Source organism: Eucyclogobius newberryi, unplaced genomic scaffold (genome assembly GCF_026437365.1).
Source record: "Eucyclogobius newberryi isolate DKJ021-1_F unplaced genomic scaffold, fEucNew1.0.hap1 SCAF_19, whole genome shotgun sequence".
NCBI lineage: Eukaryota > Metazoa > Chordata > Actinopteri > Gobiiformes > Gobiidae > Eucyclogobius > Eucyclogobius newberryi.
The window spans coordinates 17438428-17459672 of record NW_027315823.1 but is presented as its reverse complement, the minus strand read 5'-3'; the positions used below and the strand labels follow the sequence as shown (position 1 = coordinate 17459672).

General features: G+C 42.1%; 2 protein-coding genes across 2 annotated transcripts; one reads left to right on the top strand and one right to left on the bottom strand.

Annotated features, from left to right (window-relative positions):
• The first annotated feature begins 270 nt into the window (after positions 1-270).
• On the top strand, positions 271-2514 carry LOC140365490 (ras-related protein rab7). Its single transcript, XM_072451946.1, has 5 exons — positions 271-376; positions 1133-1259; positions 1359-1577; positions 1980-2105; positions 2205-2514. The coding sequence occupies exons 1-5, from the start codon at positions 309-311 to the stop codon at positions 2289-2291; spliced, it is 627 nt and encodes a 208-aa protein (XP_072308047.1). The 5' UTR covers positions 271-308; the 3' UTR covers positions 2292-2514.
• hcfc1a (host cell factor C1a) lies at positions 2149-20236 on the bottom strand. Its single transcript, XM_072451943.1, has 27 exons — positions 19952-20236; positions 18760-18953; positions 18281-18429; positions 18025-18185; positions 16523-16731; positions 16302-16386; positions 16116-16222; positions 15860-16039; positions 15529-15765; positions 15304-15452; positions 15043-15225; positions 14750-14971; positions 14312-14416; positions 13987-14203; positions 13695-13831; positions 12066-12213; positions 11769-11986; positions 6703-7588; positions 6488-6633; positions 6064-6406; positions 5718-5993; positions 5547-5647; positions 5326-5460; positions 5058-5243; positions 4681-4978; positions 4531-4594; positions 2149-4416 (listed from the first exon to the last, which is right to left on the bottom strand). The coding sequence occupies exons 2-27, from the start codon at positions 18947-18949 to the stop codon at positions 4377-4379; spliced, it is 5172 nt and encodes a 1723-aa protein (XP_072308044.1). The 5' UTR covers positions 18950-18953; positions 19952-20236; the 3' UTR covers positions 2149-4376.
• Positions 20237-21245: the final 1009 nt, after the last annotated feature.

Sequence of the window (21245 nt, the reverse complement as noted above, 5' to 3'; positions counted from 1 at the left end):
ATTACTTTTATTTAAAGAGGGGGAAAGAACTGTTGTTGAGAACGAAAGGTGTGTAGTGTGCTGCCCTCTGCTGGATGTTCGAGGATCGAGGCGATGTCTTTCATCAAAACAGTGATTATTTGTCATTATCCCGGCACTGGAGTTATCACGTGTATTTTTTCACCCTGCATATTTGAATAGCAGAATTGTACAAATATTGGCGTGACCTAAATAAGCGTCACAGTTCAGGCTGAACACGCTTTATACTTTCAGTTTGCCTAACTCATAAGTGCACGCGGACGTGGGACAGGACAAGACACTGAACTGCGATGGCTTCGAGTCTGACCAAGGGAAAAGAAGACGTCACTGTCAAACTTGTCATCATAGGGAACTCAGGGTACGTGCTATTACACGCTTTCAATCTTAAGAATACTTTCACTTTCATTTAATGCGAGCAGCCTCTTGCTCTCAGGGGTCTTTTCTCAATCTGTGTCATCCATGGATCTATTATAATAATATTATATTATGGTCTCATCCCCCTGTAACTTTGATGGAACTTTCAGCACTGGCCAAATGCTTCTCTTTTTGCACAGTTGCCCTTGTTCTTTCTACACAGGCTTCAAGAGAAAGTCACGTTGTTTCTGGAATATTTTCAAAGACAGACGGACCGAAAGACAGACAGAGACAGACAGACAGACCGACACACAGACAGAGACAGACAGACAGACAGACAGACCGACAGACACACAGACAGAGACAGACACACAGACAGACCGACAGACACACAGACAGAAAGACAGACAGAAAGACAGACAGAAAGACACAGACAGACACAGACAGACAGACAGACAGACAGAAAGACACAGACAGACACAGACAGACAGACAGACAGATAGACACAGACAGACACAGACAGAAATACAGACAGACAGACAGACAGGTTTATTATATTCCCACACCAACCCCAACCATTAAAGATAATTCAGCAAAGCTATGTCTAGACATAGCTTTGCTGAATTATCTTTAATAGTCTAGACTCCAGACTCTAGAGTTCTACTGTAGCATGTGACTGCCAGAAGACAGCAGCAGGTGCTTTTGTCCCACAGTTTGCCTTCTGTTCTTCTGATAGTGCTCCTCACGTGTGTTTGCTCAGGGTGGGAAAGTCCTCCTTGATGAACAGATATGTCAACCACCGCTTCACTAATCTGTACCGGCCCACTATTGGGACGGATCTCCTCTCCAAAACTGAGACTATAGATGGGGCCAGTGTGACTCTGCAGGTAACCCATGCCCACTGCTGTCCTACTGTACTGCTGCATTAATGGAAGTATTATTTTGTTCTTTTAACACACCCACCACCAAATATCTCCATGCGGTAGATCTGGGATACAGCGGGCACGGAGAGGTTCCAGTCCCTGGGCACTCCTCTGTACCGCGGGGCTCACTGCTGCATGATGGTGTTTGATGTCACCTCTCGCATCAGTTTCTCTGCCCTGGAGCAGTGGAGAAAAGAGTTCTTAATCCAGAGAGAACCAGAGAATCCTGACAACTTCCCATTCATTGTACTGGGCAACAAGACAGACCTCCGAGACCGAGAGGTAGCCAATACTCTTTACTTCAGAATAACGTGTAGCAATATTCCAATTCAGCCGTGTCAAACCTTTGATGCCTTGAGTCAGTTAAGTAAATCAACGTCACACATGGCACATATTTGCAAATGAATATCAATGACCATTTTTTCAGAGATGGTCATTGATACTGTTTGTCACAGTAAACAAACTGCCACACTTAACAGTCTACAAAAGCTGTGTATACCTTATATTGAGCTAAGACTTAAAGTTAATTTATAAAGCCAAACACATTTGCACAAGTTTTATGTCATGTAATATCATGCTTGTGTCACTTTGTAGTAATTGTACCCATCCATGCCATATATTAAGAAAAAGAAAGGCACATGTTGATATTTTCTGAGCTCTTCTCGGGCCTATCGGTTCTTTCAGGTGTCCTCTAGTCGGGTACAAAAATGGTGTGAGCAATTTGGAGCAGAGTATTTTGAAGGAAGTGCTAAAGATGACCTTGATGTGGAAAAAACCTTTCTGAGAGCAGCACACATGGGGCTACAACAGGTTTGTGATGTGAATAACTGAAAAAACCTTCCGACGCAACATGTTGTTTCGTTGAACATGTTTTATTTTTGATGATAAAAGATACATTACTCCCTACAGTACAAAAAACACACATTGGAAAATACAGGACATTTCCAGATAACCTGCAAACAGCCAAGAGAAACTGGCAACACCTGTCAGGGCTGAGGACTCACCCATTCAAACATGGGCTCAGACGACCTCCACACCATTGAAGATGACCTATCTAACCAAGGCGCAAAAAGTGACCCAGCAAAGATACTGTGGATGGAAAGGACACAATTGTATATCACGTGGAGAGCGGAACAAACTCATTTTTTAACTTTTGAGAACCTTGAGAGCTTATCTAAATTAAGGCATTACTACTGAAATACACAGCTTTTTGCATGCATGTCTAGTTTTGTTCAACAGACACACCGACACACAAAATGATGAATGCATATGAAAAGAAAGTTCATTTCTAGAAAGATAAATCAGGAGAAACCACATATTAAGACCAAGTGCAAGCCTCAGAAAAACACTGCTAGCTTTGCCTTGGTCACAAAATGACCCTGGTGGTTACCATCACAACTTAATTGGCCCATTCAAACATTTACAGTAGACTCGATTTAAAATCCTTCTTGTAAAAGTTGGTTGTGAACAAAATGATTCAAAGTCTTTGTGAATTCCCCCAACAGAAATATATCACAACAGATTAGGGACACTATATATTTTATATATATATATATATATATATGTTTCATTTATGACACAAAAGGCAATTGAGATGACCGACATGTAAAAACAGTTTGTTACAGGTATTATATAAAAGGCCAAAATGTTCTCACGGTGATTGATTAGTTCCTTGATGGAGCAACAATATTTTTTTTACAAGAGTTTTGCACCAGAGTCTGAAGATGCCCTATTGTCATGTCAGTTGCGTGCACATCTGTAGTCTAAAAGTCTTGAGTCGTAAGAAAAAACAAATTTATTAAATGTTTCACACAGTGGAAGGAAAGAGGAATCATGTCTACTAGTAATTAAAGAAGCGATATATATTAATGAGCATAAAAAGCACAGAACTGAATGAGATACAGTTTCTAAGGATAGGCATGAAATCAGATGTTTAATGATACCCAGCTTCAGTTTCTGTTTGGCAAAGCGGTACATACATTGGGTATGATGTAGTAAACAATATATTAAAAAAGGAAAAAAAAAACACGCACACACAAATTCTTCTCTCATTGGGTCCACTTCAAAAGTTCCCTTCACTCCTATAACCTCCGCACATCACATATACAAATGCCTTTCTCTTTCATCGCCGTGTTAACAGGAACATACAACTAACTGAAGCATTAAAAGATACAGTGGCATCCAGAACACCACCATGTGAAAGACGACCTATGGGGATGAACGGTTAAAAAAGGTGTTTTTTTTTTTAATGTACACACACACATAGCAACAGGAGGGAAAAGCTTAAAAAATACAAAAATAAACTACACAAAAAATCTTCTGCATCATTACTTGCAAATTTTTTGGGGAAGATTTTGCAAGGTATTTGTGTGCAGCAAGTCTCAGTCCTGGCAAAGTTATTTGTGTATCCTCAGCAAATCTGTCATTCTCTTCTTGTCCAACCACCAGTCGTCGTCTTGGGGGTTAAAAGCGCACAGTGATGACGTCGCCGGGAGACGAGTCCAGAATGATGGCTGTACAGACTTGGTTTTTTTTTAATGGAGCAAAAATTCAAGCAAAATAAAACAAAGGAAAATAATGATGCCCTTTTCTTTAAGGACAAGTGCTTTGTTGCCATTCATTTTTCCTTTCATTCAACTAATGCCTCGGCAGCATTTTCTCAACACTGTACATCATTTCATGTAGTCTCTTTCTACATCTCCCAGGGATTCACAAAAAAAGGTAATATCACGTTGAGGCTGGTTTCTCAGTTTGTGAAAAATGTAAATGTTTTTTTTTTCTTCTACAAAGCCTAACTACCGAAACAAGGCAGAAACGGGTGGAGATTAAAAAAAGATGGCAGGTTATGATAATGTGCTTCTAGTTTGAATTTCTCTAAAAATTAGTACAACCTAACCAGGAAGGGTGTATCTACAGGAGAAAAGAATGACTTTTGTCTTTGCTTCATAGATTTGTCTTCATTGCATTCTTGAGCTGAGATGTGAGGATGAAAGAAGAGAACACGAGGATAGTGTGGTGGGTTTCTCGGTAAAATAAAAGTAAAGAAGGGACTTAAGACCGGGAGAGGTCTCTTGACCAAAGTCACTGATCCGTCCTAGCTTTCTTTGGACCAGTAGCCTTGCTGCAAATGCACACACAAAATACAAACGAGTGAATTTAAGCTGCATCACATTTTAAAAATGAATTTAAACACATTTTCAACATGAACATGCTCATGACAATGAGCCACACTTACCCATCAGGAGACGTTCCTGGTCTTTTAGGCGCTGGTTTAGCTGCTGAAACATCTTTGCCAGATTCTACAAATACAATACAAATGCAAACAGTTTAGTAGAACATACAATGAAAACCCATTTAAATGTTGGCTTGGATGTGCTTTAGTCACCTTGTAACCATCGGACTTGGGTAGCAGGTCCGTAGCCCTTCTCATTGCGGGCAGCGATGCGGAAGATGATGGCTGGCTTGGTTGTGTAGTCGATGTGAGCGTTGGAGAGGCTGGAGGACTGCACCAAACACGAGGGACTGGGCCCACAGTAAACGCGCATGAAGGCCAATTGGGCTGGGGTGGAAGCTTTGGCCTCAGTCGTCTGGCTGCTCTGAATGGCCAGGTAGACTGAATATTCAATAATCTTTCCAGAAGTGACAGAAGGTGGCTCCCAGGTTAGGTGGGCTCCATCAGGGCTCTGTTTAAGAGACATGCATGGTTAGTGCTGCTCAATTCAATAGCTAAAGTGGGCCATATCCAAATGACAAGGGCTTAACCTTGCTGATTTTGATGGCACAAGGTGCTCCTGGGAAGCCAGGTAGGCAGGTCTTGAATGCAGAGATCTCAGAGAAAGATCCACGGCCACAAGCATTTATTCCTGCTACTCTAAATTTGTATGCCGTTCCAGGCTGGAGCTCCATTTTCTTCATTTGGCCGTAATCTGGCAGGATACCAGAGTCATCCTACCAAATGTGACAGCAAGTATACATTATAAGAAATTCAAATGATTTAAACATAACTAATAAATTTAGTCAAGAAACGTACATCTCCAAGAGAGTCATCTGATGGCACATAGTAGTGGGTGACAACCATATTTGTCACTTTTACTATTCCAACATCAAACCACTGATTCTCCTTCTTCACAACAGGCTTCACTGGGGCTGGCTGAGGAGCTTGTTTCTACACACACAAAAACAACACAGTATAAATATATAGTTTTTTTCTTTTTCTCAGAAATGCTTTTAAAAACCCTACAAGTGATTTACCTCTAACCCATTGGCTACCTCTGTTAGGGTTGCTGCTGCTTGCAGCTTGGCAGGACTAGATACTGAAACAGAGCCTGGAAATGTGCTTGATGGGGCTAAAGCTGCAAGAGAAAAAAAAAAGCAATAACTATGTTTTCTATAATTTAAAGGGAAGATAAATATTTTCCTTACTATCTGCGGCAGTATGTGGGAGCAAAGATGCTACAGCACTTGTGACGGCAGCTGCCATTTCATTGTGTCCATTGCTTTCGACTGAAGGATCATTGAGGCTGTCTGCGGGGGCTAGACCTTCAGTGGGCATACTTGTGTCCACAGCACTCTGCTGAGCAGCAGCATGAGCCTCCTGGAGCTGCTGTTGCTGCTGAACCAGTGCTGCCAGCTCCTGCTGTGTCAGCATTATTGGGATATTGGTGGTTTGCTGGCTCTCTCCTGCAGAGCCCCCCTCATCTAGACAAGACATCAACTGATAAAAATGACCCAAAAACATATCAAATACACCAAGCAGTGGTGGACTTACTCATGACTGCCTGTTGAGCAGCCTGGAGGACAGCCTGAATGGCGAGTGCTTGAGCTTCTTCAGTGGCTGCTGCCTGAGCAGCAGCTTCAGCTGCAGCGGTAACGGCCAGCTCCTCGTCGGATAATCCAGTCACCATGAGTGATGCCGCTCCCTGGCCCTCAGACATCAGCTCTGAAGGAAGGTTCAGAGCCGTGGCTGTGCCCGCCTCTCCTTGTGTCTCCATGGCATTGACCGCATCGCCTTCCTCAGCAGAGGCAACGGCAGATGACGTTGCTTCAGTTTGCATGGGTTCCTCAGTAGAGCTAGAAGCTGTGTTTGCACCTTCAGTGATAGAAGAGATCGACTAAAAAAAATAAATAAAACAAAAATTAATCAGAAACTGTATCAATTTTAGTATAGACACAGATTACAGTAGTGTCTTTACTGGGACGGCAGGTCCTGGGGCTGGGGTAGACTGGGTTACATTTGTAATTGCCCTGCCCTGGGTGGTGCTCACGAGGCTAGTGGCTGCTGGAGAGGATGCCTCCTCTGTGCTGGTGGCAACTTCTGTTCCTTCTTCGGTTTGTTGGGCTAGAAACAAGGCAAAACAACATATTTCTCAAAAATACTTTCTACATTTTAAGACCCTTGTGTACAAACCTGTGCCGTCAGCTGTCTCCATACTGCAAGTAGCAGTGGTGGCGGTGTTGGTGGTCCCAGTCTCGTGCGTTTCACAGGGTGGATTGGAGCACACCCTCTGGGACAGGCCCGATGCCGTACTTGTCTGGTCAGCTCCCATATTGGAGGTGGCTGTGGACGGGGTGTTGGTGGTCCCAGTCTCGTGCGTTTCACGGGGTGGATTGGAGCACACCCTCTGGGACAGGCCCGATGCCGTACTTGTCTGGTCAGCTCCCATATTGGAGGTGGCTGTGGACGGGGTGTTGGTGGTCCCAGTCTCGTGCGTTTCACAGGGTGGATTGGAGCACACCCTCTGGGACAGGCCCGATGCCGTACTTGTCTGGTCAGCTCCCATATTGGAGGCGGCTGTGGACGGGGTGTTGGTGGTCCCAGTCTCGTGCGTTTCACAGGGTGGATTGGAGCACACCCTTTGAACAGTTCCTGTTGGGCCAGCGCTCATATTGGATGAGGCCTGGGTGGTGGAGTTTGTGGTGCTGGTCACATGAGTTTCACAAGGAGGGTTTGAGCACACTTTCTGGACTCCTCCCATGTTGGCTGAGGCTGTGGTTGTTGTGTTTGTGGTGCCAGTTTCATGAGTTTCACATGGTGGGTTGGAGCATACGCGTGGTGCTGACATATTTGCAGAAGCTGTTGTGGCAGTATTGGTGGTTCCTGTTTCATGCGTCTCGCAAGGCGGGTTAGAACACACCAAAGTTACTGTCCCAGAGGCATCTCCAGATGCATTTGCTTCTGTAGAACTGGGTTGATCTGATGTTGGAGAGGCCAGGATGGATACAGGGAGGTCCTGAACAGGCTGAGCCTCAACTCCACTTGGAGTAGTAATAAGAGTTACTTGCGTCGGCTGGTTCTGTCAAAAAAAAAGATTAAATTAGCAAGTTTAATCACTTCAAAAAGTCTACATTTAACAATGGTTCCTTGAGTGTTTCAAAAAGCACTTTACAAATGAAATGTTTTATGGTTGCCATCATTTGCCGAATCGATGATCTTATGTAAAAGGGGGATAAAGCAGTTATGCAGAGGAATTTTGAGGGGCACACGCAGAAAACAACAAGTCAGAAAAATTGACATAACTGCTGTGCACTCACTATCACAAGTTAGAAGGGTTAATTGAGGGTTGAATTTGAACAGTCAATTAAAAAAAGTCAAAAATTGTTTTGTACTCATTGTTTGGTCTTATATAGGGCTGAGCGATAAGGCAAAAATTAATATAACAATTTACTTGGAGCAAGATCCCAATTTTCTAAATGGTAAATGTCATCTCCATGAGCCTGGCAGACTAACATATAGGAGAAATGGGTGGGGAAAAGAGTTTGAGCAAAACAGAACAGTTAACCACTATTTGACCAAAATTGTAAATCATCACAAGGATAAGATGGCGCTTTAATCTTTATCACCATATTGCCCAGCCCTAATCTTGTATCAAAATGCATCATATCTAGGCCTGTCACAATAATTACTTGATCAACTTATTGTTCTAGAGGTTGTTGAAAAGGTTGTTTGCCAACAGCTCAGACAAATGTCATCCTCCTGAACACTGACACTGGCAAAGCCTCAGTCTTAATTCTGTTAGATCTGAGTGCTGCTTTTGACACTGTCGATCATGGGATCCTCTTACAGAGACTAGAGGACTGGGTGGGCATCACAGGCACTGCCCTAAATTGGTTAAGGTCCTTTCTGGAAGACAGGAAGTACTTTGTTGAAATTGGTAACTGTGTCTCAGAGCACATGCCCCTAATCTGTGGGGTGCCCCAAGGGTCAGTCCTGGGACCCCTCCTTTTCAACCTTTACATGCTGCTGTTAGGTCACATGTGGACGTGTGTGTACGTACGTAAAATGGAAATGGCGGAGTCAAATGAGGAAAATAAAAGTGAGAGCGACACGTTAAAAGACGCACAAGTAACATTTAAGTCCAAAGTATGGATTCACTTTGGCTTCTATAGCAGCACAGATAGGACAAAGCTCGAAAAGGACTATGCAATATGCAACAACTGCTTTTCAAAAGTTCGGTACACGGGAAACACGACCAACATGCACAGCCACCACTCGCTGCATCACCCAGAGCCGAGTGAGAAAGCTGTGGTTGTTGTTGGCTCAAAGCCGATACAGTCCTCCAGTGTGCATGCAGGCTTTTAGATAGAAACCCGTCTTCACGCATTTTGGACGGGATATTTTAAAATGTGGACTGGCATTTTCAACGGCCATTTTATTAATAAATCTTAGGGGATAAAAAGGGAATATTATCATTAAATCGGGCCGGGAAGCATTTGACAATAGTCCATTGTAATGGCGAAAATTTGCATGCTGCGCGTGAAAATTTGCATGCTGCGCGTTGACTGGTCGACGAAATTTGTGTGCTTGGCTGATTGGCTGCCGAGCCGTGGTCCGGAGAATGCCGAAGCTACTTGTTTTTTCGCTTAGTCGGACCCCGTACAAAATTTTTTAGACGGGGTGTTTTCAAATCCAATACAAATCTAAAAGCCTCTGCGCATGCGTAACAGCTGAGAACACGGCGAGGATGCAAAGCTGATAATTTGGTCAAATTGGAGGTTTTTAACCTATAAAGTGACTTGAAAGTTCAGCAGATTAAAGTTGGAGGCTTTACTCAACATCATGCCGCCCAAAAAGATGAAATCACTCTAAACCTGACAAAGAAGAGGAGGAAGTTGCATACTTCCCAACTTATCTATCATCCCAGGGGGAGATAAGGCATAAAAAAGCGGGAGATTTCAAATTTCATCAGAAAAAAAAAACATAAAAACGAACGAAAACACTGAAATGCGAGCCACATGACTGTGATAAAATTTAAATATATGATTATATTTCTGTGATGTATTTTATCTGCATAATAGTGATATGACCATATTTGTATACCCGCATATCCGTCCCCTTTTCGCTCCTCAATGTTTCTGTATTGAACAGACCATGCAGTGTTGAACCAACACCAGTATTTCTTTTTTCTCATCTGTTTGACATTGTTGTCGGCACCACTAGTTTCGGCACCACTCGTAACCCGACCGACCCGGTATAAAACCAGCAGACTGACAAAAAAAATAAAAATATCAGCATTTTGTCAAAATGACGCCAAATTATTTTATTCTTCTTATATTTCGTAGACTCACCAACCGTTCTTTCCAAAAGCGACGGGTAGAATAACTTTATAGCGCTGGTCAACTTATCTTTCATCCCAAGGGACAAATAACGCTTTGCACGACAATTTTTCCATCTACATTTTCAGTCCTTCATATGCTACTGTATTGAACAGACCATATAGGATTGACCCTATATTTCCTTGCCTCTGTCAGCGCCACTGGGTTTGACACCGCTCACGTTGTTCTGCATCATGGTGTCACTTCATATTAAATTTGACCTGCGCTTTGCATTCTGGGAGGGAAACACGCCCAGCAGCGTAATCACAACAAACATGGCGGCGCCCATGTCCCCTACATGTTCCCCCCCGCTCGCCTTTGCTACCAAAATAAAGGATAACGGCGTAGAAAAGGTTGATATTTCGATTGAAATCACCCGATCAACCCGCCCCAAATCGGGAGACTCCGACTAAAAACCAAGGATTTTGGCATTTTTTATGCACTCTATAATCAAAGAGGAGATGAGTGTGGCGGTAATGCAACAATGACATCTCTGGTTGCACACAGAAGATCACTGAAGTGGATAAAACTATACTGATCATGGATGAGCAGATTACAAAGGGTGGCTGCCCACGAGTGTGTGTGCAAGCGCCTTCCCCCCACGTTTTGAACCCTGTAGCACATACAACAATGCATCTAATTTATAGAATTTTACTGGCTAACAGCCAATGGGAGGCACTCTAGCAGGAAGTACAAGCGTTTGATACACTGTGGAACAGGGGTGGGCAAACTACGGGCCTTTCAATCCGGGTAAGACAGACAGACAACGGGCCTTTCAATCCGGGTAAGACAGACAGACAGACAACGGGCCTTTCAATCCGGGTAAGACAGACAGACAGACAACGGGCCTTTCAATCCGGGTAAGACAGACAGACAGACAACGGGCCTTTCAATCCGGGTAAGACAGACAGACAGACAACGGGCCTTTCAATCCGGGTAAGACAGACAGACAGACAGACAACGGGCCTTTCAATCCGGGTAAGACAGACAGACAGACAGACAACGGGCCTTTCAATCCGGGTAAGACAGACAGACAACGGGCCTTTCAATCCGGGTAAGACAGACAGACAGACAGACAACGGGCCTTTCAATCCGGGTAAGACAGACAGACAGACAGACAACGGGCCTTTCAATCCGGGTAAGACAGACAGACAGACAACGGGCCTTTCAATCCGGGTGAGACAGAGACAGAGACAGAGACAGAGACACACAAATTAAATAATAGATTCAAAAGCCTATATTCAATAGCATAGTTTAGATTTTTTTTTTTCACACCAATGATCGCGGGCCGGCCCTTACTTGCCTGGATTCGTATATGGCCCTCGGAGGAAAATAATTGCCCACCCCTGCTGTAGAACAAGATGTCAGTGGACACGTCATTTTCTCTGTATTTTAAACTTCAAAACGTTGTGTGTGTCATTTCAATCGGACTCATAATCACAGAGGAATTAGTCTAATGAGGGTGTGAATCTGGACGCGATATACGGCTGTCTGCAGTTTAGAACCAGCAAAATTGAAATTAGACCTTCTTGGCCTGACCCGCAGACAACCAGTGAGTCACTGTGTACCAGCTTTTTGTGTAAATATCTGCCAAGCACAAGCTCAGGAGTAGATCTTACCAGATGTGAAGACACAGACACGGGTAAATCAGCTCACACGGAGTAATCAAGGACAGAGGACAGTAAGGACGACGGGTGTGCCACGAGACCCCCAGTTCAAAAGACAACAAACGCATCACAACAGTGTACTATGTGTAAACATCTCATTTTACAACGTGGGCACCTACGGCATATTGACACGTATATGTACAATTTAGCCTAAAAATGAAGGTAGTTGTTGAATAAACATGAGTTGATGTGTGGAATCCCTGAGGTGTCTTACCTGCACTGTAATGGTAGAGGGCAGAGTGGAGGTTGAGGTCAGGCTGGTCTGTGGTGCTGACACAGTAATGGCAGTTGGATTGATGACCTGATTGGACAGGGCGGCTATGGTTCCCAGTGTGGTGATGGGGGTAACCAACGATGCAGTAGAAGACTCTACAGAGCCTCCAGACAGACTGGTAGAGACCGTACCAGTGACCGTGCCAAGAGTAGTGACACCTAAGACCAAGTCACAAAAAGAGGTGGGTATATAAAATGACAATGCCAAGTGCATTTCCTTTTCAATTTAACAGTCTACCTGTGGTCCCCTTAACAACCAGAGTTGTGACAGTGGGTTTAACTGATGACATAGTCACTGGAGTAACAAGGCGAACACCACCCATTGTGCTCATGGGCACAGTACGCAGAATAGTTCCTGGTTGCCCATGGGCACCCTTCAGCACCACCTGCACAAAGAGTGTCAAAAGGCAAAAGTTATTGTACAATAAATGTTACTTGTAGACATAGATTTCCTGGCGGCAACTAGAGATGTAAGAACATTAGATTACACTACACTACTACATTAGTAGATACTAATCAATATTGAAACTATGAAGCCTTTTTCAAACAAAGTATAGATAAAATGTTAGTATCATGACAACACCATCTCTCTTAAGAAGAGTAACTTGTATATTTAAAAGGGGTGCAACAATGCTTTGCGTTTCTTAATGTCAAACAGATAAATGCGAGCATTAAATGACTATCTCAAACATGCTTGTGTCTGCGCAACTTGCACAACAGCTTTGACAGAAACTCAAGCACGCCTCAAGCAGTTGACCTCATATGAAGATGTAACCTATATGCAATTTACATATTATTTACAATAACGACAAAAAAAAAAAAATAATCGAAATTGTAGCTCCTTAATAGTGAGGTCCGTGAATCGTTACACCTCTAATATTTAATATATTTCAGTATAGTGTCGTCATAGGGCTGGGCGATATGGACAAAAATATACATCAATATAATTTCTCATATCTTGATATCTTTTTAAAGTGAAATGTTTTTTTTTCCTATGGGCTGCTGATTAGACTGTAGAAATGTACCGGTAAATCCATGTAGAGGCGGCTTGTTTTAGTAATGCCTGTTCATGATTAAAACTATATTTAACATACAAAATAAATGTTATACATCAGATGGTTCACTTCACTTATTTATAATAGGGCACAGAAAAATGTACATTCAAAAAATAAGTCAAATAATTATCTTATTGATCAGCTTCTCATCTCTCCTCTTGTTTATACTTTGTCAGCTGTGGAGAACTAGTGTTTCAGTTTTATTTGTGTGGTGCTTGTGCACTTGTGTGACGGGGTTTATTTTACAGCAGCTGGAAAGTGAACAAAAACAAAAGAACTTTAACTGAAGAAAATTCAGCCCAGCTTAGTTTTGAGTTAGCAATGCACCTGATGCTAATAAGGCTGCTACTAAGAACATTTTGGGAGAAACTACAGCCCTACTATTTGCTGTAAACTCAAACGTGTAAGTGTAAGATAAATCCAGTGTAGATAACCCTTTGGGTCACAGTGAACCACTTTAGTCCAGAGGAGGGACGAATGAGACATGTGTCTCAGCCTAGCTCACATCATGGTCACTTCCTCATTTTGTTACGCTTTCTGGTTCGTTTGCGTTCATAATTCAAACGACTCGCACCAGATTTTGATTCAACCGGACCAGAGTTCGACTGCTCGTTCACAATTACCAAAACGAACTGGACTACACGGCAAACGAATCCCGATTTGAATCAAAAGTGTATTGTGAATGCATCCTAACTTTGTTGCCCAAAACTGCCAGCTAGGAGGGAAATAATGGATCCCCACACTTTCACATTAAAAGCTTCCAAGACGTTGGCAGGCCAGGAAGAAAAACGGCACAAAAGCACGCTCTTTACCTGTGTCAGTCCTTGTTGGCCAGCTGCAGTTGCCAATTTTGGTACAGCAGTAATGATTTTACCAGGCGTCCCAGTGGTCATCACCTTTGTTGTAAGGATTGTAAAAGGTGATTTCAAACTTGAACTACTGGTCACACCTGCATTGCAGAAGAGTATACCAAATTAGGATTCTTGGGAAAATAAGAATGATTCAAACACTTCTCACAGATTTGAATTATCTTGCCTCATGGATCACCACTACTGAAAACTTAATTTTCAAAAGTTTTGCCTAACCTCAAACAAAATGTATTACCTGTGGCTCCAGCCTGACTCATGATGGCTGACATAGGGATGGTCTTAATAATGGTGGTGCCTTGTTTAGTGGTGGTAGGTGAGACACCACTGATGTTGAGGATTGTAGGCTTGTTTCCTGTGCCTCCAGCCTGCGAGGTGGTGATGATAGTAGTCGGCTTGCCATCTGCTGACGTCACAAGTTTCAGGATAGTTCCGGCTGGAAGGGGACCCTTTGTCTGTGAATGTAAAAATAAATTATGCAAAACATCTAAACAAATGGATGGTCTCTGTCCCAGGAGTTTTAAGTCACCTCCTGTTTGCCTGCACTCATACATATAACTGACCTGTAAGATCTGTGCGAGAGGGTTAGTGGAGGCCTGGCCTGTGACAGCTGATGTCTGCACTGGCTTGGTTTGCACCACAGACATCATCTTGCCAAGATTGGAGAACTGCCAACATAAGAGAGACCCAATTTTTTAAGTCACAAGAAAGCACTGGAGAACACAGGATGTTTAGCAGCCAACTTAATTTATATTAATATTATATTTATATTATATTATACAAATGCATGCAATCATTAATCATTCAGTTTCTCAACTAAAATCCTGCTCCAACCTTAACCCGATCCCTCACTGGATTACACAATTGTCCCAATAGGGTAACATTAAAAACAAAACATTTTTTTCTAAACATCCAAATTTAGCATGCATTTAAAGCATGCTCCAAATGTTTTGTTTAAGTGTTTGCATTAAAAGCAATTGAACAAAAGTTGATTTTCTTACCAGAGTTCCACTGCCACCCATGGTAAGAGGGCTCTTGACCAAGGTGATAGTCTTAGTAACTCCACCAACAACAGTGGTGACTACCTGAGCCTGCTGAGCAACTGTAACAGCGCCTGACTTGTGGACAGTAATAATCGGTCTGTTAGTGGTAGGAGAGCCAGCAGTTGCTGTGCCAACCTGGGCAGCAGCAGTCTTAAGCATTCGAGTGGCTGGGTTGCTCACCTGTGATGTACAAGAAATATAATGTTATTTGAAATCAAAATCAAAATCAAAAGAAAGAATGATGCATATACCATCATTGGGGAGGCAACTTTGACAGCAGTAGTACCAGGGGAAACTGCCACAGTCTTCAGTATGGTAGTACCAGCTGGCATGTTTAGCATAGTAGCGCCTGAAGGAGGAGGAATTTTTTGAGTAGCAGCTGCAGCTGCTGCTAATGCTGCCATGCCACTCATTTGAGGGCTACTTCCAATCGGCTGAAAAAATTAAAATAAATGTTTATAGTTTCAGTTGTTAGGGGAGCATATAAATGACATGAAACAAAGTACACTCACAGATCCTTGAGCAGCCTGGGCAGGAACAACCATTCTTACACCTGGAGGAAGAGATGTTACTGTCACAGGAGACTTCCCGGGCTGGCTGGGGCGAACTGTGACTACTGACGCTCCTGTGGTAGACTGTTGAGCTGCAACTTTTAAAACTGCTAGGATACACAGATAACAGAATTTTTAAACTTGTTTGACAAAAAGTAAAGTTGTTCCGAGTTTAATCTCTTATACCAGTTTGTGCAAGGGTTTGAGCTGCAGGGGCTGTTGCTGCTGGAATTGGACTCTTTGGAGAGTTTATAGATTGGGATGGTGTTGCACTCACTAGAGGAGAAGCTGGAGTGGCAGGGATGTCATACTTTTGTAGCTGCAACAAGTATGTATCAGCGGTAGAGACTGCTCCCCAGCTCACCTCCAGTGAGTTTGTGTTGGCACGGACCAACTGAACTCTGGCAGGAGCATGTGGCCGTTCTGAAAATTAAACACAATTGACAAGTGTCATATAGTAATCACAACTATCAAGTAACAGATCCAATCAGACCCAAGTGCTAGTTTGAAAACATACCAGTTTCAAGGTACCACAAGTCTTTACAACACACTTGGTTGTTCCATGCTTTACGATAACCATCACGTCCACTCCAAACATAAAGACGAGAATTGATAGAAACAGCACAATGGCCAGCACGAGCCCTGGGGATGTTATCCTCAAGAGTGTCCATCAAGACCGTTTCCCAACACATGGAATCTGTGGAGACGACATAAAAACTCTATTGAACCACACCAATTACGTTTTGGGTGATGTTTCATAATTTTTTATTTACCAAGATTGAGACAAGCAAGAGTGTTGGTGCACTTCCACTCTTTTTCATGTGTTGCTACTTTAACATCATCCATTACCAAAGGAACCCATCCTCCAAAAACGTACATCCTGAAAAATATTATATCAGTTATTTTCCAGTAACTGTTTAATACAATGTTCAAATTGTAATATTAAACTCTTTTCTCACTTGTTTGTTATGGTAGTTGCTGAGTGAAGACTTCTGGGCAGTGGTGCTGTGCCATTAACGGACGGTTTATTCCATGTCAGTGTGTCTAAAAAACAAAACATAAAATGGTAAAATGTTTATTTTGAATTCATGTCCCCTCATTTTATCTACCTGCATCTGTATTATTAAAATTTGCCAAAAGAATGTTGTGTGAAGCCTTCTGAAACAAAGCAATATCTTACCAATATCAAGTGTCCAAAGATCTCCCAGACGGCAACCACTCATTCCTCCATAGATTATCAAACGTGATTTTCTGCTAGTCTTTTCTGTGTATACAACAGCTGTGTGACTCTCACGGGGAGGAGGCAGAACTCCGTATGTTATCGGAATATCCCATCCAACCACACTTGAACCAGGGCGAAGTTCCAGTGTGTACAAATCATTTAGATACCTGAAGAATAAAACATGAAAATATTGTCCAAAATTGTTTGGCTGAAGGGCTGGGCGACTAGCAAAAAGAATATGTTTGGACAGTCAATTTAAAAACAAAAGTCAGTAGGGATTACAGGTCTCTCAAACAGGGGAAGTTCATAACAATGCTTACAACAAAGCCACAAGTAAACTAGTTTCATAATAAAGGAGTTTTTCACTCTCTGGGGCTGGTAGGGGTAGGTCGTGCCACACCCCGTTTGAGGGGTCTGAAGCAACCCCATGAGAGGGTTTCCCTTCAGAAAAAGGGGTCTAGTGTGGCCACAGCTTCCAGTTTATTCTAGTTTAAAAGGAACAATAGAGGATTTTTGGCGAGCAATCCGAGTCTCATTTCCTCGTAACGTGGACAGCAGAGAAGTTCTCCTACATGTCAATCATCCCTTGAGTGCTACTGGACACCTGCAGGCTCATTCCCAGGATAGCAGCACGTTTCCCTGGCTGCGCATGCGTGGTTGATATGCCGGTGTGTTTGTAGAATTCCTTCAGTGTACAGTACAAAAATGACGACAGAGAAAGACTGTGCTCCAGCTCAGAAGAGACGTAAATCTGCAGAGACGAGAGATGTGATGCGATCCGCCGTGGCTAATACACAAACGCACGTGTAGCAGTGGGACTGCTGCGTGTTTCCGCATGAGATTTGATGGTAGGCGGTCTCTTGGAAAGAACAGGAAGGTGGGGGATGAGTGTGCGCATGCACATTTAAAAAAAAAAAAGGGACTAACAGTCGCTTGAGTTCTCAATCGGCGAAAAAAAAAAAAACATTATTCCTAATCTATGGAAATGGGGGGTAAAGATGGTTGTGCTTTTCCTAATAGGAGGAAAGGAGACGCGAGTGTGCACTACATTGCACGCACTCCTAATACTCATGCTGGCAGCTCTTGCAATATAGAAGATTGCTAAAAAAAAAAAAAAAAAAGACAAAGAACACTACTTCTTAAAATCGATTTGGCTAAGAAAGCCAGAGAGCTGAAAAGCTGGTACTTAAAATTGACACATTTGGCTCCTCCAATAAGTAGCTAAATAGGTAGTAGAAAAACAAATTGACTTGTTTTCTACAAAAATATTTACAAAAGACTAAAGGAGAGTTGGCCACTCTTTACATGTGCAGCAGTGCAAGTGACCTTGATTTGACAAGTTCTCATTTTGCCACATCACATTATTAAAATTATTTTTTTGAAAGAAATGATCAATTGTTGAAAATGTAATTAATCACCCAGCCCTATTTTGCTGTATAACCTCAAATTAAAATGTATACCTGGGAATATTGTTTTTTGGATCCTCACTGTCATTGGCAAGACCCCCAAAAAGGTAACACTTGTTACCCACAAGAGAAAAACTGTGCCCAAGCCTAGGACAGGGAGGGGGGCCATTCTTCGGGTTTTTAGCTTTTAACTTTTTCCACTCCCATCTGCTGGCCTAGTAAGTAAATAAAAATAAAAGGAATAGATTAACCAATATAATGCTGCATGTATGAATGAGAACACTTGAATCAAGTAAAGTATTAGAATTACCTGCAGTTCATAAAGATCATTGCTGTACTTCCCATACTCCACCATACCACCAAACACCAGTAATCTAGTGCCATCACAGACAAAACCATATGCAGCACAACCAGGGGGGATGTCACCACGAACTGCTGGTATGAACCATTGATTGGTAGCTAGAGTTTAAAATAGAAAAATAAAGTTAGTTATTAGAATTATGATATTAAAAACTTTCAGCTATACAAAAAATGTCCAAATGAGATGCAAGCTGTTGATAAAAGAAATACATGTGCCATTTTGCCCGCCTTTTTTAAACGCAATATGAGAATTGTCCAGCAGAGGGTGCAAAATAAATGCACACTTGTCTTGTTCTTTCAATGCTCTGCAGCGACTCACACTTTAAAGTGAACTGACGGTTAAAAACAACAATTTAATCATTGTATAATATATGAACAAGAAAACAGTGTTAAATTAATGAATATAAATCTTTATAACTTGAAAGTCACCTGTGTTGTAGACATGTAGTTCATCCACTATGCCCTCGTTTCCGCCGCCAAACACAACCATAAGTTCTTTGATGGCCACAGCTCGATGTCCGTGTCTGGGCCGCGGGACAGGACCAGACCACCCGAGGACTCGCTTCCAGCGCGGCTGCAGGACCATGGTCCCAGTCACCACGGAGCCAGGGGCAGACATGACGCTGTCGTCGGGAGATAAAATGTGTTTTAATGACTGTTATTTGTTGACGGACTTGTATATGCGACCAGTGCACCTTCACTCACTACTTTTTTGTCTATAGCCTACCACTGAATGATATGTAAACGTTTTTTGAAGAAAAAAAATGCAAATAAACCATAACTAAATTAATGAAGTTTTTATCAAATAAATTTATGATATGGAGGGCGCCATCTTGCACCAAACAAACCCCGCTAACACTAGCCACCATTAGCCGAGCTAAAAAATGGCGGAAGAAAAAATGAATAACAAAGTTAGCTTTCTCTAAGCCTTACATAGTAAATAGTATTTAGGCGACCGCAAACCGTGTTGTTCCATTAGATCACGAACATCCCAACCCAAACAAACATTTAATTCAACACTTAATGGGTTAGCAAGATCCTGCTATTTTCATGCCTCTCTGGGAGTCGCCATGTTGTAGCTAGTAAACTAGCTTAGCTGTTCAGAGATCTTTGCATTTAGATTGTTGTGATTTACAGTACCATTGCAAAGGAACAAACATTGAGACAGTCGGTCTACTTTGAAACAATGAATCAATCAAATAACCATTTAATTCAAGTGGTTTGTTTGAGCACTTATGATGTTAAAAGTGATAGCTTCATGCAGTTAGCGACACAGGCTAGCTGCTCAACCGATTATGTGGAAGCTAACATGGTTAGCATTACGATTGGCATCTGTCAAAATGTCGCCCAATTTACAATTGAATGCAATGGAATTGTGGGTTTAAGAGTTATGCATAATGTACCTGGCACATACAGAGTTGCAAATACGCATCCAAAACACGTCTAACCACGACATAAGTGCATAAACAATGTGTTATTATGTTTCATGCCGTCTCTGGAAGCAGCCATCTTTTCGACGATCGGCCTACTTCTACAGCTCCCACAAGAAAAATGGCCGGGCGGTTTGCCACAACAAAGCCTAATATCAATCTAAAACGCAAAGCTTTCGTATTCCACTTACTTGTTTCTGTGCAGTGATTAAAGAAGCACTGGTGGGATGTTAACTCTTGCAAAAATAATCCAAATTCATTCGATGTTTGCAGAAGTGTTTCCTCTCATGCCTGCCTGGAAGCTGCCATCTTCTTGACAACTAGAGGCGGAGGAAAATGGCAGGGAGTTGGCGTCACCCGAAGTAAACATGGCGAATAACCCGCTCGCTCCCTCTTTCGGACTACATCCATTAGCTATTTTAATCTCTCTGCTTGGTCACGTCCATGGGCCATACTCCAAAACAACACTGGGATTCTAATACATTGAACACACCTCAACTTAAAACTAATATTAGCAAGTAAAACCTTATTGTTAAGTGTATTGTCCCTTACTAAAGATGGCGACACCCGCACAATAGCCAATTAAAATTCAAACCTTTAAAATTAAATTTGCGTGTGTATATAAAAACATTTTTGGGCGGTCCATGATGTAGTTCATACTTGTATGGCGTTTGGCTAGGCTATGGCATTTGCTGCTATTTTATTTATTTATTTATTCACTAATTTTGCGGTCACACCAATGGGTTGCGTACATAGCCATAGACCACGCCCACACAGTTATGTGTCAATGGTATTTTAAACGGAAAACGGGATAAATCTTGGCCGTAGCGTACATACGAGTTTATCGTATGATAATACACTTAAGTCACTATGGTCATAGCCACTTATTGTACTTACAGTTTTTTATTTTTCGCTCTATTTATTTATTGACCCTTAATTAACCAGGAAAGTCCCTCTGAGATGTAGAATCTCTTTTTCAAGGGAGTTTGGCCCCTGAGGGGATGATAGTACATATTTTTAGTGGTAGGGGAAACTGGAGCACCTACACAGTCTTGGGGAGAAAATGCAAACTCCATAAAGAAAGACACCATTCCACTCAGGAGTCATACCTAGGACCTTCTTTCTGTGCCACTCTACCTGCACATTGTGTTCAATGTAAGTCTATTTTTAAAGTTATTTATTTTGTTTTCATTGCATATTTTTATTTGCCTGTTTTTGAATTGTGCGTTGAATTTCCTTATTGTGGGATGAATAAATGTTCTCTTACCTTTGTAGACTGTATGTTAACCACTGTATGTTAACCATTAATGTTAACATGAACATAAAAACTAACCCTTCTCTCTCTTCCCCCATTTGACACTTAACTTTCCTGTCTGATAAAGCCTTCGGGCCAAAAAAACTAACTGTCATAATTGGTTCTTCTTGACACTGCATTTTTAAAATTGCATTAGCCTCGACTATACAGGTTAGATTATTGAAAAATCA